We start from the raw sequence: 14,545 nt of genomic DNA, 5'->3' as shown, positions 1-14,545 counted from the left end.
TTTCGTAACTCGTAATCTCAGTGCTTTGTGAGATTAGGTCTTTTTTTTCCACAGTACCAATTATTTTTTGTTACCAGTGCTTCTTCAGTGTCAGTGCTTTTTTTCTGCACCATGCATTTTTCTGTGCCTAGTGTCTTTTATGTATGTATATCTGTGGGTTTTCCACCCCCCTAGAAGGGAGGAGTGAGATGCCTTCCCTCATGACGAGTATGATTTCAGACAGTGCACTTTCATACACTTCACAGGCCTGCTTATAGAGGCCACCTGAGTTGCCCCCTCGTGCTCTCAGCTCAGCCGCCAAAGACACAACATTAATCAAGCAATCGCAAACAAGTGCTCAGCCTATTCTTTATGCTGTATTACTGTGGTCCAGTCAATGTGTTCAAGGATATGCACAACCTGTATCTTACGTGCTGCTCTGTAAAGTACTATGCTCCATAAATCATGTTTGTTCGTATCATAACATGACCCTATTCAGGAACCACATATTTTTCAGGCCTCTCAAAAGATACTCCTCCACTGTGGTTGCACTTATTATATGCATACGTTGTTGTTGTTGTGGTCTTCATTCCTGAGACTGGTTTGATGCAGCTCTTCATGCTACTCTATCCTGTGCAAGCCTCTTCATCTCCCAGTACCTACTGCAACCTACATCCTTCTGAATCTGCTTAGTGTATTCATCTCTTGGTCTCCCTCTACGATTTTTACCCTCCACGCTGCCCTCCAATACTAAATTGGTGATCCCTTGATGCCTCAGAACATGTCCTACCAACCGATCCCTTCTTCTGGTCAAGTTGTGCCACAAACTTCTCTTCTCCCCAATCCTATTCAATACTTCCTCATTAGTTATGTGATCTACCCATCTAATCTTCAGCATTCTTCTGTAGCACCACATTTCGAAAGCTTCTATTCTCTTCTTGTCCAAACTATTTATCATCCATGTTTCAGTTCCATACATGGCTACACTCCATACAAATACTTTCAGAAATGACTTCCTGACACTTAAATCTATACTCGATGTTAACAAATTTCTCTTCTTCAGAAACGCTTTCCTTGCCATTGCCAGTCTACATTTTATATCCTCTCTACTTCGACCATCATCAGTTATTTTGCTCCCCAAATAGCAAAACTCCTTTACTACTTTAGGTGTCTCATTTCCTAATCTAATTCCCTCAGCATCACCCGATTTAATTCGACTACATTCCATTATCCTCGTTTTGCTTTTGTTGATGTTCATCTTATATCCTCCTTTCAAGACACTGTCCATTCCATTCAACTGCTCTTCCAAGTCCTTTGCTGTCTCTGACAGAATTACAATGTCATCGGCGAAGCTCAAAGTTTTTATTTCTTCTCCATGGATTTTAATACCTACTCCGAATTTTTCTTTTGTTTCCTTTACTGCTTGCTCAATATACAGATTGAACAACATCGGGGAGAGGCTACAACCCTGTCTTACTCCCTTCCCAACCACTGCTTCCCTTTCATGTCCCTCGACTCTTATAACTGCCATCTGGTTTCTGTACAAATTGTAAATAGCCTTTCGCTCCCTGTATTTTACCCCTGCCACCTTTAGAATTTGAAAGAGAGTATTCCAGTCAACATTGTCAAAAGCTTTCTCTAAGTCTACAAATGCTAGAAACGTAGGTTTGCCTTTCCTTAATCTTTCTTCTAAGATAAGTCGTAAGGTCAGTATTGCCTCACGTGTTCCAGTGTTTCCACGGAATCCAAACTGATCTTCCCCGAGGTCGGCTTCTACTAGTTTTTCCATTCATCTGTAAAGAATTCGTACTAGTATTTTGCAGCTGTGGCTTATTAAACTGATTGTTCGGTAATTTTCACATCTGTCAACACCTGCTTTCTTTGTGATTGGAATTATTATATTCTTCTTGAAGTCTGAGGGTATTTCGCCAGTTTCATACATCTTGCCTATATTGTCTAGATTATAAACATAATGATGTGTCCCATGTTACAAGTACATAACTATACAAAATTAAATTTATGGGACTAATAAAAATCACAGTCACAGTTTGATCATTCTCTGTTGTTTTATCTGTAAGTACACTTTATGGTACCCACACCATGAGGTATCTATGGTATATGAGATGTTATGCGATGTAAATGTACGTTAGTAACTTGCACAACTTAAACAAATATTAAGCGCATTTGAATTATGCGGTGTTGAAATCACTTCTTCTCAATAACATCTTTTATTAGATGATAACAAACAGAACTTTAATGTCATTATGTTGCTCACTGTTAGTTTATCTTTACTGCAAGATTCAGTATTAATATAACAACACATTCATGTAGTAATAACATATCCATGATATCAGAAGGTCTTTTCTTCTCTTTAAAATAGTTGCACAATAAAAGTTATGATTAGGTTTAACAGTACTTCAGAGTTTTGTAATTTTATTTTCTGTCAACAGAGGTACAAGACCAAAAACTGATGAATTAATGTTTATTTCATGATGGCTTTTTTCAGAAATACTAGTACAAAAAATTGCACTATGTTTACAGCTTGTATATTACATTAACAAAACAGTCTGTTTAGTTTGGTTTATGCAATGTGTGAACTTCATATCTAAGTTTACAATGGACAAGTTCTATGCTGTCTATAATATGTATAAATACAGTCAGTATTCACTACTATAGACTAATGACTAGAAAGGCAGCAAGCTCTATGAAATTTAATCGAGCTTGAAATAAAAGTTGGACTGTTATGTATTTCATTTTTACACAGGCGTCTTTAACAGTTTTGCTGCATGCTTTAATTATTATAGCCATTTATTGAGCATGATGGGCTTGTGTCTCAATCCAGCTTTATAATATGATAATTTTAAAAAATAATGTTTCAGTTCTTAAAATATGCTTTAATATACTAATTCTGCACAACTTTTCAATGAATTGCACCCCTTGATATATCAAAACCTGTCTATGTACTAAATGTAGGAAAAGTATACATGTACATTTGTCAAAAGAAGTTATAATTCTTGTCTGCACTGTCCAAGATATTTTTTGTAACAGTTGACACTTCATTGTTTGCACAATGTAGCACATTGTCATGTACTGTAGACATTCAAGGTCATGTGAAGGGATTCATAGATTAGCAGCATTATTCAATACTTTTTTATTTGTTTTGCCAGAAACATTTTAATATATTCACTAGAAGTGTAGTGTATGCGTTTAAGAACAAAAGTGTGCATTATTGTATCAAAAGAGAACAGAAAGTAGCAGCTATTACATGGGAGCATAGAGAAAAACCTATGAATAACTTGCTTTAAAAAATTTGATGCAATGCCAGCATTATTTTAAGATTAATATGCATTCATATAAGACTTAAATGGATGGTCAAGGTAGCACTGAAATTATAGAAACATCCTAAACTGTTTTGTTAAAACTTCAGTGTCAGTTGGTGTAACTGTGAAATACTAATTGTACTGCTGAATTCTTGCAATTAAAGTGACTTTCTTTCCTTTCATGAGAAGCTACAACAGAAAGCTCTCAAAAATTTTGAAAATTAAAATAATTTAACATCTGTGACTGCTTACAGTGTAGTGCTTAAAAAAGTGAATTTAAAATTAGAGGTATAGTGTATTTATTTTTATTAAATATCTTTCATTTAAATGACACTGATGCTTGTTGCACTGCCTAACACTAATATTATACTCTTCATAAGTAAAAGATACTTGTGAGGACTAAAGATCCAGGAAATCATACAATGAGGTCAGAATAAGTAATCAAAAGGAACATTCCAACAGAGACATTGGCCCAAATGAAAATTCTGCATCATATAATTGATACTGCATTTCTCTTTCATTGTTTCTAACTATGTATTACTATATTGTCAGATTAATTTTTTTCAGCTACTGTATACAGACCCATATGATTCCAGGTTGCTTAATGCTGTCATTTTAGACTTTCCTTTGTTACCACCCTAACATTCCGTATTAGTGACATTGGTCATTTACTATAGTGAGGTGGTAAAGCAGTTTCATAACTGCAATGATAATACTGACATGAGGACAACAGGAGTGAAGTGTATGAACAGTTAAAGAAAGATATGTTTTTTTTTGTGTTGTGCTGTGGTTGGACATAATCTCAAGTAGAAGAATTATTGGAGGCAACTGAGGAAAATACAAAGGTAACCTAAGCGGTAAACATACATAAATATATGAACAGAGAAGCATAAAAACTGCATAGAAACATTTCTATAATGTAACAGCTTTTGCAGCTCAGACGTCACGAAACAAGGGGAAATAAATCTACCCAAACACATGGAGGATCTTTATATATAAGGAATGACTTTAATACTAGACAGTATAAAAATTGTACATTAGCAGAAATTTAAACATGGATGTTTGCTTTCTTAGCAGGCAAAAGTAATGGCTTTTTTGTCTCAGAAATGTGTTTGCTGTGCTGCAAAAACATGATATATTTTTTTCTTTTATACAATGAAGTGTGTGTGCTTCAAAAGGAAGGTGTATTTGAAGCATGCAAAATAACAGTCACTTTTCCTTAGACGTCTCTTTACTGTTACTTTGATAGTATTTTTGATCTTAAATAAAAATAAATGGCTGAATAAGTTACTACCACATAATACTAGTGTAATGATATGACAGTTTTACCAAATTTGCCACTGTGGACCTGTAAGCCTGATTTTCAAAATAACATTTAAAAGATATGGAGATTTTTGGATGTGAATTGTGAGGGCAGTGAAAAAGTTGATGCAAAAATGTTTTGCTTCCAGTTGTGTGTGAAAGTCTTCAGCCCTGAATTAGAACAGTCTAAACAACATTAGAGTGTATGCTAAACTGTCTATTTTATAACAGATGGTAAATGTATGCTTAACTGTGGAATCAAATTAGAGGCCTGCATTTTCTGAATGGTCATCCTAAGCTTTCTTCTGACACACTATTTTGATGTGTCAGACAGTTTCATGGTTATTATTTATTAGCATTTTTCTTGTATGAGTCAAGGCATTTTGAAGCAGTATTAATGAAGTGGCTGGAAATTGAAAGCATTTCAAATAATGTATTTTTGTAATATCTCAAGGCAAAACAGTGAAGGACTGTGCTGTATCGAAATAGTCTGAAACCATATTTATTCTCTGTCTAACTACATAACTAATCTTCTGCAGTCAAGTAATTCCTCATAGGTTTTTGTCACTGAAAGTGTAGTGAAATACTTGGCATCTCAGTTTCATTTTTATTAGGTTTGGATTTTTGTGAATTCTCTGTAAAAGAATTGTCAGTTAAGTGGGGCATTTTAATACAAATACAAAATGTCAATGGGCAAGAAAAGTAATTAGATAATCACTGCTGATCACTGAGAATACAACAATGAAATAAAAAACATAATAATTAGTACAGATTTGGAAGGGGATTAAAGACCATGTTGAATGCTGACCATGTGTTACATGAAAAGGCAGATGAAATTGCTGAAATGTCTTCCCTGCAATCCACAGATTATATTGATACAATTCACAACATACTAGGATACTTATTTGCTTTTTTTGTGGCTTAAAACAATGCCAAATATCTTAAGTAATGTGGGAATTATATTTTTCAGGCCTATATTTAGTGGCGACAAAGCACAAGATGCATTCTGTGCAAGTGGGGAGTTAGAAGGGGAGGGAGGAGGGAAGGGGGTTGGAAGGTGAGGGAGCAACCTAAATGAAAAATTTTCCAATAGAAGCATATGACAGTGATCTCTATTCCTCTGTGAAAGGCTTGTAGCTGTGATTATGAAATATCAAGACAAGTATACAATGAATAGTGGATAGCTGTAAGACTGATATCATTTTTCAGGTGAGAGTGGCATGCAGTTGCTTACCATCTCTTCTTATTGTCACAATAGACGTCTTCACATCTTAGGCCTTTTGCTCCTGTTCTCTCACCACTGGTTTCTTGACCTTTGCTCTGATCTTTCTCTTTTCACTTCTCCATAGAAGTATGGGTATGTTATCCTGCTGCTCTTAAGCATCTTTACTTGACACTACCACTGGAAATTGTTGCTCCTACTTGCAAGAAACTCACATGTGTAATTAAAATAAAGATTTGCCATTAAATGTTATCTGCACCAGGATTCAGTGTTTGTCATTTTCTCTTTGCAATAATTTTAGATGACATGGTACAAAATATCTTACATGAAGCCCATAGTGTCTGCAGTTTTCATATCTTTAACAGACAAAACATAGTGTGTAAAGATAATTTGTAAGGTATACTTACACGAAAGATGTACAAAAGGAGTAATTGGAGTGCTCAAAAATATGAAAATATTTTCACTGTCTAGAAAAATACTAAGCCATGAAACTAATACCACATGTAAATAAAATGCAGGAAAACTATTGAAGATCTGTCTTTGGGTCATGAAGATATCAAAAGTATGAGCTACACAGAAATGGGTAGATGGCACTTGAAAGTGCCAAGAATCAGATGAAGAGTTGTGTTAAAAACTGGAGTTATCAAGTGAGGATCCAGTAGAGTGTAACTATATTTCTTCTGCCAAGTATTTGCATTTCCCTTGGTAAAATCATTTATCTAAACACCCTTACTGCAAACAACTGATATTTCGTTAACAATTTTTGAAAAAAAAAAGAAGAAAATGGTGTCACTTGAAATCACCTCGACACAAATTTGAGAAAAGAAATATCGCTCACAATGTAACTGAAAATTATGTTCACTCTATCACATGTAAGCAATATTTATGACCTTCACCTTCAATAAATCTTAAGCTGACTCAAAATTGCAAGAAAATATATGAAGCACCATACAGAGTATTTAGCATATACCCCACAAAATGATAAAGCTTCAACTGTAAATCGAAATTGAAGCAGACAAAAGCACTGCACATGGCAGACAGCAGAGCTAAAGTGTGTCATCTGCCATCACTGTTTTGGAACAAAGACACTTTGTGTTTCCCCACTGTAGTTGATTATGGTGTCAATTGACAACATGATGAACAAAAAGAGATAAGTTGCCAATGTAGAGCTGTTAACCCTTGAAGTGGGAAGAACAACATTACAAATAAAAGTTGTGAAGCATGTTAGATGCCTCACATTTCCACCTTCACTTTTCTTCATCTTTTTTTTCATTTGCAGATGTTTGCTTTTTACCAATCTTTTACTGGCAGCTTTTGAATAATTAATTCCTTTGCAAAGTTTGAATCTCTATAGCTGAATTTTTTCACTTAGGTATGACAAGATGAGAATGAATGGAGAAGATTAAAACAATTTATGTTGTTATCAAATAATTATATTGTGAAACACCTTGAAGTCTAATATGAGGAATGGCATGGTTTTTCTGTGCATTTCCTGATTCATTAAATTAGATTATGTGGAAGTTAAAGATGAAAAATGACTACAGAAGTGGAATGCTAGAAACTGCATGTACCTCAAAGAGAAAGAATGGGAATAACATATACAAGTCATCATTAAAGCACTGTGAAAAAATAAAAGTAAATGTGAATGTCACAATTGAATTAAAAATATGTTTTTACTCTTGCTACAGGAACAAATATTTGTATTTGATTTTGTAACATAATCAGCTTGTATAACATCTATGCAGATTCACACAAGAGTAATGAAAACATGGTTCTGGCATTTTCTAACTGATGTCCTTCATTTGTAAACAAATTAGCTCACCCTAAGAAGTTAGTCTTATTCTCGTTATGCATATACATTTGAGAAACAAACATCTCTTGCATTTATTACTTGCAAAAGTACAACCCTCAGTGGTTCATATTTTTGCCTTTCCTTTCTGTCCTGCTATTACAATTTGCAGTTGTTACTTCAGTTACACATTACAATAGTTTTGAAAGTGGAAATCAGCTTACCATCTAGGATATTGAAAAATAATGCAAAACAGTCTTATCAGCAATACGTGAGGGAATAGTCAAGCCAGCCAATTATGAATATCATCAAAAAGTAAATGACAAATAAGTCTGAGGGCGAATGATTGCTAATATTATGTACAACATATTCTGGCAAGGCAGTGCAACACCACAGCAAAACGAATTCTGTTATCATATACAGAAGCCTTGCAGAGTAAATTTGTTTACAGAGACAGAAATGGTAGAGTTTCCCCAAATACAATTAAATTAATTGAAAGGACTTATCTACTAGGAATGTTCAAATGTGTAAAACGTGGTAACGTATCAGTTGTATCAATCTAAAAGTAATATCACAGCATTGCTGCATATGACTGCTAATATGCATCAGTACATATAAAAGATATGATAAAAATTATCCCAGTAAATCGTTTTTCTACCTGGAATAACTCTGGTATACCAGAATATTTCACTGTTTGTGAAGTGCTCATAATTAGTTATAACACAGAAATCTAATAAATAAATAGCATCAGTGTAAAAGACGAAACAAACTTAGAGAGTAGTTTTAACATTTTCAGCATTACTTAGCAATTTAAACACAGTCTTTCCTCAGTTATCAAATAGAGTCACAACACTGGTGCTAAATTAACAGTAATATACACTTAAGATGACGGCATAATTTCCCTGGTGGGACATTTCACAATTTTACTTAAGATGATGCATTTGCCTGTCACTCCTCACATTTTAGGGAATTAATGCCTTATTAGGAAGAAAGCAGATAATTACATAATTCTCTCTCTGCTAGGCATTCATAAACCCTACAGATTAAAAAAGTGAGGAGGAGGAGGAGGATGCGCCAACAACTTTTCAACTCAGTATTTAATACAATGTTGCAATTTTTTTTGAAAACTGGATAACAGTAACTAATTTAATAACAGTAATCACAAGAATTAAATTTATTGCACAAGTTATCACTGGCCAGCATAGCAAAAATGTTCTGAAAACAACTGATTGTACAACTTTTCTCATAAATACTACATACACATATAACAGTACAACATGCATATCTAAATGAAAACTGCGAGGCAAGGCCTGAATAAACGTTCCCTGAACAAGCTTATTTATTCTATCAGATTAAAATCAAAGCTCTTCACAAATTAGAATTATGACGAGGCATCATAAAATGTGCTTCATTTGTGGAATGTCATCCAGTGGTGCAATTTACATATTACACACCATTGTTTTGTAAAGCCTGTAAAAGTTCAGTGTAACAGACAGTTCTCTCAACTATCTCCACTGAAACTTGCTGTCATCTGCAACATTTTCACTAAGGCTGTCTTTTTAGTTCTGTGCTCTGCTGAAGCAGTGTTCCTATATATAGTCAGCTGATGATGTGAAAGTAATCATATGCAAAATAAAAGACTTTTTTGCCTTACTCTTATGAAAGCATTCCTGATAACTAGTGCCACTATTGCACTTTTTAATACTCATCACAATTTTTTCACTTGAAGTCTGAGGGAGAAAGTTGAGTGTAAACACACTCCCAGGACCAGCATCTTGTGAATAGAGCAGTCCTCATGACCAAGCCACAAAAATGCTGCAAAAAGCTTTGTTGCTCTTCAGTTCAAACAGGGAGTTGAACACTCTTATTGGCTCAGTCCTCACGTAGCTGAACCTTGTGCGTCCACCACTCCACTGGGGCTTTCACTACTTGAACGCACTGCCTTAAGGGTAGGAGTCATTGTCTCAGTGGACGTGGGACAGGAGACTGTTGTGGCACCACTGCTGCTCTCTCCCCCTGAGCCGCCTCCACTGCCACCCCCATTATTGTTGTTATTGCTGCTGGTGCAACTCCGTCTCCTTCCACTTCCACTGCTGCCTCCTCCACTTGGGCTTGTGTCTCGCGTTGGAGATTTGACATCAAACACTGAGGTGTCACTTTCGATGTCAGATTCCACCTGTAATTAAAGTATATGTACATATGCAGTGCAGATATAATTATAAAGCACAATCTATAAAATAGAAAAGTATACAATGGTTTAACAGTCATTTATACTGTGTTCTAGCAACTGCTGTTTGTATTTTAATACTGTGTTTGTAAATGAAGTTAGATGCATTTCTTGCCAGAATCATGTAAGTAAAGTAGTCATCAGCATGAAGAAAAGTTTGACATTACATTATTTTACTTTGCATGTCCTTACTGGAGGTGGTCACTTCACCTTCTTCCTATATGTGAACTATCAGTCAGTTATTGGAGGACACACAGAATCTGAATCACAGTGCAATCAGGCATTTTTCACACTCACCAAGAATAGACAATAGTGGAAGTCTTGTTAAGTACAATAAAATATTTTGGAATTGACAAGAAAGAGGGATTTAGATCTGTGTGAAATACTTAAAGGGTTTCACTGTGCTTCTTGATGTGATGCCTTTATAATGTTTTTCTCAACGTTTTTGGATGAATATTGTTTAAATTTGACTACTCAGGTGACAGTCTTTGTCAAAGTTTCATCCAGCATTTCTGATGGTGGATCGGAATTGGGTCCATGGTTGTGTAAGTTACAAGTACTCACAGTGGCAATACTTATGTGCCTTTTTCCCTGCCCATATATTTGGCTTTAAGAAATTTCACTGCAAAGGAGGATTCACAGCCTGATAGTTGCTCACTGGCCCACATAAATCAGAAACATATTTCTGAAAGTTGTATCACAGTTGGATGAACACTTGAAAGGCATGTGTCACTGGTAAACCATTAGTAATTCCTAAACATAAACACCACAGATTAGGCCTTAGGTCTGTTCCAATAGGCCGATTGTTGCCTATGGTGCACTACAAGTAGTAACCTATGATTGTGGAACATATGTTCAGCAAGTCACCAATCCCTCCAGCCGTTACTGCCAGTAGATGAATCCTGGTAGCACCCCTATGTCTTTATTCAAGCAGCTCCTCACCTGCTCAGAAAAATCTAAGTTGATACTCGAAACTGAATGGTTCTTCTATACCAAAGGCTGTGACCCTAATCATTCAGGTAGGGAGACAGTCATCAGTAGCAACTCAGAAAATTGTATTGGTTGTCAAGCAAGCTATTGCCAGTAACTGTTATAAGCAAGCAGCATGCAAGCAAGTATGCACTAGGAAAGAGAGAGACATAGAGAGAGGAGAGAGAGAGAGAGAGAGAGAGAGAGAGAGAGAGAGAGAGAACATTGAACTTCTGCAGCTGCAAAAATATTGACTATACCTGCCTGAGTGATCAGCTGTAATAGCAATGGAAATAGAAATAAGAAGGAATAAAGTCTGTATTTATATGAAACAAAACAATGATAGTTCACTAAAAAGTTCGTGCAATTTTCTGAGGTGTTACTGTGTCCTTGCATCTCCTGTCGATCTTTCCTAAATTTGTTTGTTGATAACTTATTGACACGGAGGAAAATCATAGTATTTTTCTGTGGATAAGGAAGGTGAAAGTTTCACATACTTAAAAGAAAATTCATCGCAAATAATTTTCAAGTAAGAGAGGGCATTTTTATTTGCTCTCAAATAAGTAAGCCCATCAATTAGCTGTAGTTAATTTATGTAAAATAGTGTCAGTTAAGTCGCAAAAAAGAAGAAAATTAATGACAGGTCATAAAGGAATTTCCTGTTGTATGATGTTGGTGGATGTTGAATCACTGAAAATCTTATTTTTACATTCACATTTGGACTTTTTCTCCCAGTATGCTTGATCAAATAATCCTTTAACCATGAGATCTGAAGCAGGGAGGAGTATAAAGGGAAAAAATAGTGTGGAAATTCTCTACAGACAGTCAATATCAGGAAACAAGATAAACAAGCACCCACAAACTAGTGAGGTTGAAGACTCAAACTCTACTGTCAACAGTATCCAGGAATTCAATGAAAATATGCTGAAATACATTGGTGATGACTTAACAGAACAAAAGGCAACAGATTTTAAAAGAAAACTCTTGGTTTGGAGCATGTGCCAAATGAGGGCTGATAGAAATAAAAGAGAAGTTAGAAAAATACAGTGAATGGTAGAGGGAAAACTGGGCAAAGAATGAAGAAATAGAGAAATAGGTCAAGCAACTCTGCACTGATCTCCCCATCTGTGAGAAAATGAGCTATGGTAGCATTGTTTTTGTAGGGTAAGGAAAACAGATTGATTCAACAAATATGAAACTTACATCCATAGAGGCTTGAGGTCAATAAGAGATGATGAAGCAAAGGCTACAAATAAAATGTTTACTAACTTAAAAGACCTCAACAAGAAAATAAAAGAGTATCAAAGCAACAAATAAATCCACATTTTTAGAGACTGAGACACCAAAAGACACAGCAAAAAGTCATAGCAAATATAAAATTAACAGAATGTAGCCTCAGCAGCCAGAGGCAGTGTTCATGCATGTGTGAGCTGTATTTGTGTGAATATATGGGTGTGTATGTTGTCTATCTCAGACGAAGGCTTTATGTCTCATGGAATATCATCTTAATAGTGTGACTGGATTTATGATTTCCTGTCAGAGAGGTCACAGTTCATAGTAATTGATGGAGAGTCATTGAGTAAAACAGAAGTGATTTTTGTAGTTCCCCAATTTGCTGTTTCTTATCTATATAAATGATTTGGGAGGCAATCTTAGCAGCTGTCTTAGGTTTTTTTCAAATGACGCTGTCATTTATTGTCTAGTAAAGTCATCAGAAGATCACAACAAATTGTAAAATGATTTGGAAAAGATATCTGTATGGTGCGAAAATTGCAATTGAACCTAAATAGCGAAATGTGTAAGGCCATCCACGAGTGCTAAAAGGAATCCATTAAACTTAGGTTATGCGATAAATCAGTCAAATCCAAAGGCCTTAAGTTCAACTAATACCTAGGAATTACAATTATGAACAGCTTAAATTGGAAGGAACAGATAAAAAATGTTTTGGGGAAGGCTAACAAAAGACTGTGTTTTTTCTTGGCAGGACACTTAGAAAATGTAACAGGCCTACTAAGGAGACTATCTACACTACACTTGTCCATTGTCTTTTAGAATACTGCTGCATGGTGTGGGATCTTCACCAGATAAGATTCACAGAGTACATCAAAAAAGTTCAAAGAAGGGCAGTACATTTTGTATTACCACGAGATAGGGGAGAGAGTTTCACTGAAATGATACAGGATTTGGGATGAACATCATTAAAACAAAGGCATTTTTCATTGTGGAGCAATCTTCTTATGAAATTCCAATCACAAACTTTCTCCTCTAAATATGAAAATATTTTGTTGATGCTGACCTACATAGGGAGAAATGATCACCATGATAAAATAAGGGAAATCAGAGCTCATACGGAAAGATACAGGTGTTTGTATTTTCCACATGCTATACGAGTTTGGAATAGTAGAGAATTGTGAAGGTGGTTCGATAAATCCTCTGCTAGATGCTTAAATGTGATTTGCAGAGTATCCATGTAGATGTAGGTGTAAATGTGTAAAAGCTAATATGTTTAGTGGTCTTTCTGTTTTGCCTGTCTGCAAGTCAACATCACCTCTATATGGTGTGCAGCAATCTATCTTTTCATAATACTGTCATAAAATTAACAGAGGATCTTAAATTTGAGCAACCACAGCAAAGGTGTCTGCTTATTATAACGTACAATGTTGTGTCTGTTCTGTCTGAGATTGAGCTTATGGATGTGTTACTCAACCAGAATGTACAGACAAATTGAACGCTGAGATGAACCAAGAAGTCAAATGCTATTTCAGAAAGGACCACATAATAAAGAAGCTGTGCACCATGTGATACAGGTCACTCCTTGGACAAGGAACTATCTGATGGACATCAAAAGAATATAATTGGATTTTGAAGAGTTCCAGTACATGGCTCCCATGTGGTTTTCAAGTCTTTCTGTCACCAGAACCTGAGTCAAAATGGCTCTAAGCACTATGGGACTTAACATCTGAGGTCATCAGTCCCCTAGACTTAGAGCTACTTGAACCTAACTAACCTAAGAACATCACACACATCCATGCCCAAGGCAGGATTTGAACCTGCAACCACAGCATCAGTGCGGTTCCTGACTGAAGTGGCTATAACCGCTCGGCCACAGCGGCCAGCTTTGCAGCAGCTTGTAGAGAAGGAGTGGCAGTATGTGCACATTTTGGTGCACACAATCACCAGAAAAAAAGTGTCCAAATTTAAATAAGCTACTAAAATACATCCCGTGTGTACCCTGAGGGGAAACATGCCAAACTCAGAGTAAAGAATGCCTGACTTGCCAAATGCTCCTCTAGAGAGAAATAGAGCAAACCAATTATGGCCAGCAAGGAAAGTATACAGAATAAAGAGCAGAAAATACACACAAGTGGTTAACGACACAGACCAAAGAGACAGGAAACATTTGAAGGAAGAAGATATCCAATCCACTTGGGTCCAAAACACTAGGAGGGCCATTCCATAGAGGAAAATGTTAAGGCAGTGTTCAGCACCTATTAAAATCCAAATGCAGCAGAAAATCATAAATTCCTCTCCAGTGCCTCCTCTGCAAAATAGCTTCATCAGGACAAGTGTGCCGGAGCAAACTGTGGGAGTCAAGTTTCGAGGCCACCACCAAGAAAACTGTGTGACTGAAGACCACATTCTACAAAACAGGAATTGATCTTCTCTTCTCCCAGTAGTATAAATGTCTTAACACTTACAGTAATTACCTTTGAATGGGTCAATTCTGTGGCTCTATT

At 35.9% G+C, this 14,545-nt stretch overlaps 1 protein-coding gene across 1 annotated transcript in view; it reads right to left on the bottom strand.

Moving 5' to 3' along the window:
* Positions 1–7,290: 7,290 nt before the first annotated feature.
* LOC124711610 (serine/threonine-protein kinase BRSK2) overlaps positions 7,291–14,545 on the bottom strand; it is a 207,150-nt gene continuing 199,895 nt past the window's right edge. Inside the window, exon 14 of the mRNA XM_047241774.1 lies at positions 7,291–9,788. Coding sequence (XP_047097730.1) covers positions 9,492–9,788 — 297 coding nt within the window. The 3' untranslated portion in view covers positions 7,291–9,491. The remainder of the gene's footprint in view (positions 9,789–14,545) is intronic.

Source organism: Schistocerca piceifrons, chromosome 8 (assembly GCF_021461385.2).
Source record: "Schistocerca piceifrons isolate TAMUIC-IGC-003096 chromosome 8, iqSchPice1.1, whole genome shotgun sequence".
NCBI lineage: Eukaryota > Metazoa > Arthropoda > Insecta > Orthoptera > Acrididae > Schistocerca > Schistocerca piceifrons.
The sequence above is the reverse complement of the archived record's forward strand: the minus strand, read 5'-3'. Positions and strand labels throughout refer to the sequence as shown.